The sequence below is a fragment of the Neopelma chrysocephalum genome, unplaced genomic scaffold, assembly GCF_003984885.1.
Source record: "Neopelma chrysocephalum unplaced genomic scaffold, ASM398488v2 Primary Assembly neopelma1_95204, whole genome shotgun sequence".
NCBI lineage: Eukaryota > Metazoa > Chordata > Aves > Passeriformes > Pipridae > Neopelma > Neopelma chrysocephalum.
The window spans coordinates 1-1,375 of record NW_020923892.1 but is presented as its reverse complement, the minus strand read 5'-3'; the positions used below and the strand labels follow the sequence as shown (position 1 = coordinate 1,375).

The 1,375-nt window shown below is 56.0% G+C and overlaps 1 protein-coding gene across 1 annotated transcript in view; it reads right to left on the bottom strand.

The window, feature by feature from the left end:
* The window catches only part of LOC113980788 (heterogeneous nuclear ribonucleoprotein L-like), a 6,736-nt gene extending 5,768 nt beyond the window's left edge, over positions 1–968 (bottom strand). The window contains exons 1-2 of the mRNA XM_027708006.1: positions 917–968; positions 171–256 (exon numbers count right to left, since the gene is read on the bottom strand). Of these exons, the coding sequence (XP_027563807.1) occupies positions 171–178 (8 nt within the window). The 5' untranslated portion in view covers positions 179–256; positions 917–968. The remainder of the gene's footprint in view (positions 1–170; positions 257–916) is intronic.
* Positions 969–1,375: the final 407 nt, after the last annotated feature.

Here is a 1,375-nt window from a genome sequence, read left to right as displayed (position 1 = left end):
ACCTGGATTGGTTGGGAACACCTGGATTTTGGGAGCCCTCATCCACTTCTTCCCGAGCACCTGGACGGGTTGTGAACATCCGGATTTTGGGGACTCCCAGCCCCCCCTTTTCCCACATCCCTGGATTTTGGGGAGCCTCCCCCTGCCAAATGCCTGGAATTGCAGGATATTCCACCATGGCCTGGACGCCGTTCTTGCGGAAGATGACGATCCTCTGCACGGGCCCACACGGGTTGCAGATGGTGTAGAGCACGTCCTGGGGGCACAGCGGGGTCAGGGCCACCCCAAAAAACAACCTGGCACCCCCAAAAATATCCTGGGATCCCCAAAAACGAACCTGGCATCCCAAAAAATATCCTGGGATCCCCAAACACGAACCTGGCACCCCCAAAAATCAACTTGGGAGCCCAAAAATACCCCGAGAGCCCCAAAATATCCCAGGACCCCCAAAAACCAACCCAAGACCCCAAAAATACACTGGGATTCACCAAAAACCAACCTGAAAACCCAAAAATACTCTGGGATCCCCAAAAACCAACCTGGGAGCCCAAAAATACCCCAAGAGCCCCAAAATATCCCAGGACCCCCAAAAACTAACCTGGCACCCCCAAAAACCAACCTGTGACCCAAAAATATCCCAGGACCCCCAAAAACCAACTCAAGACCCCAAAAATACCCTGGGACCCCAAAAACCAATCCAGGACCCCAAAAATACACTGGGAGCCCAAAAATACCCCAGGACCCCCAAAAACCAACCCAAGACTCCCAAAATAGCCTGAGATCCCAAAAATACCCTGGAACCCCCAAAAACCAACCCGAGACCCCAAAAATAGCCTGAGATCCCAAATATCAACCTGGGACCCCCAAAAACCAACCCAGGACCCCAAAATCCCCCCAAATCCCAGGGTTCACCCACCGTGGTGATGGAGTAGATGGGGTTGAGGATGGTGAAGAGTAGGACACGAATGACCCCCTAAGCCCCTTCCAGGACCCCCCAAACCCCTTCCAGGACCCCCAAACCCCTTCCAGGACCCTCCAAACCCCTTCAAGGACCCCCAAATGCCACGCACCGTGGTGATGGAGTAGATGGGGTTGAGGATGGTGAAGAGCAGCACATTGTTGACCCCCCAAACCCCCCCAGGACCCCTCAAACCCCTTCCAGGACCCCCCAAAGCCCCCAACCCCTGACCCACCGTGGTGATGGAGTAGATGGGGTTGAGGATGGTGAAGAGCAGGACGTTGTTGACGCCGCGGGCGTCGTCGCTGTCCCCGGGCCGGGAGATCTTCTGGCTGGTGGAGTAGTTGACGAAGGCCGGGTGCCCCGCAAAGTAGATCTGGTTGTCGGCGGCGAAGTTGACGGCGTTGCAGGCGCCCA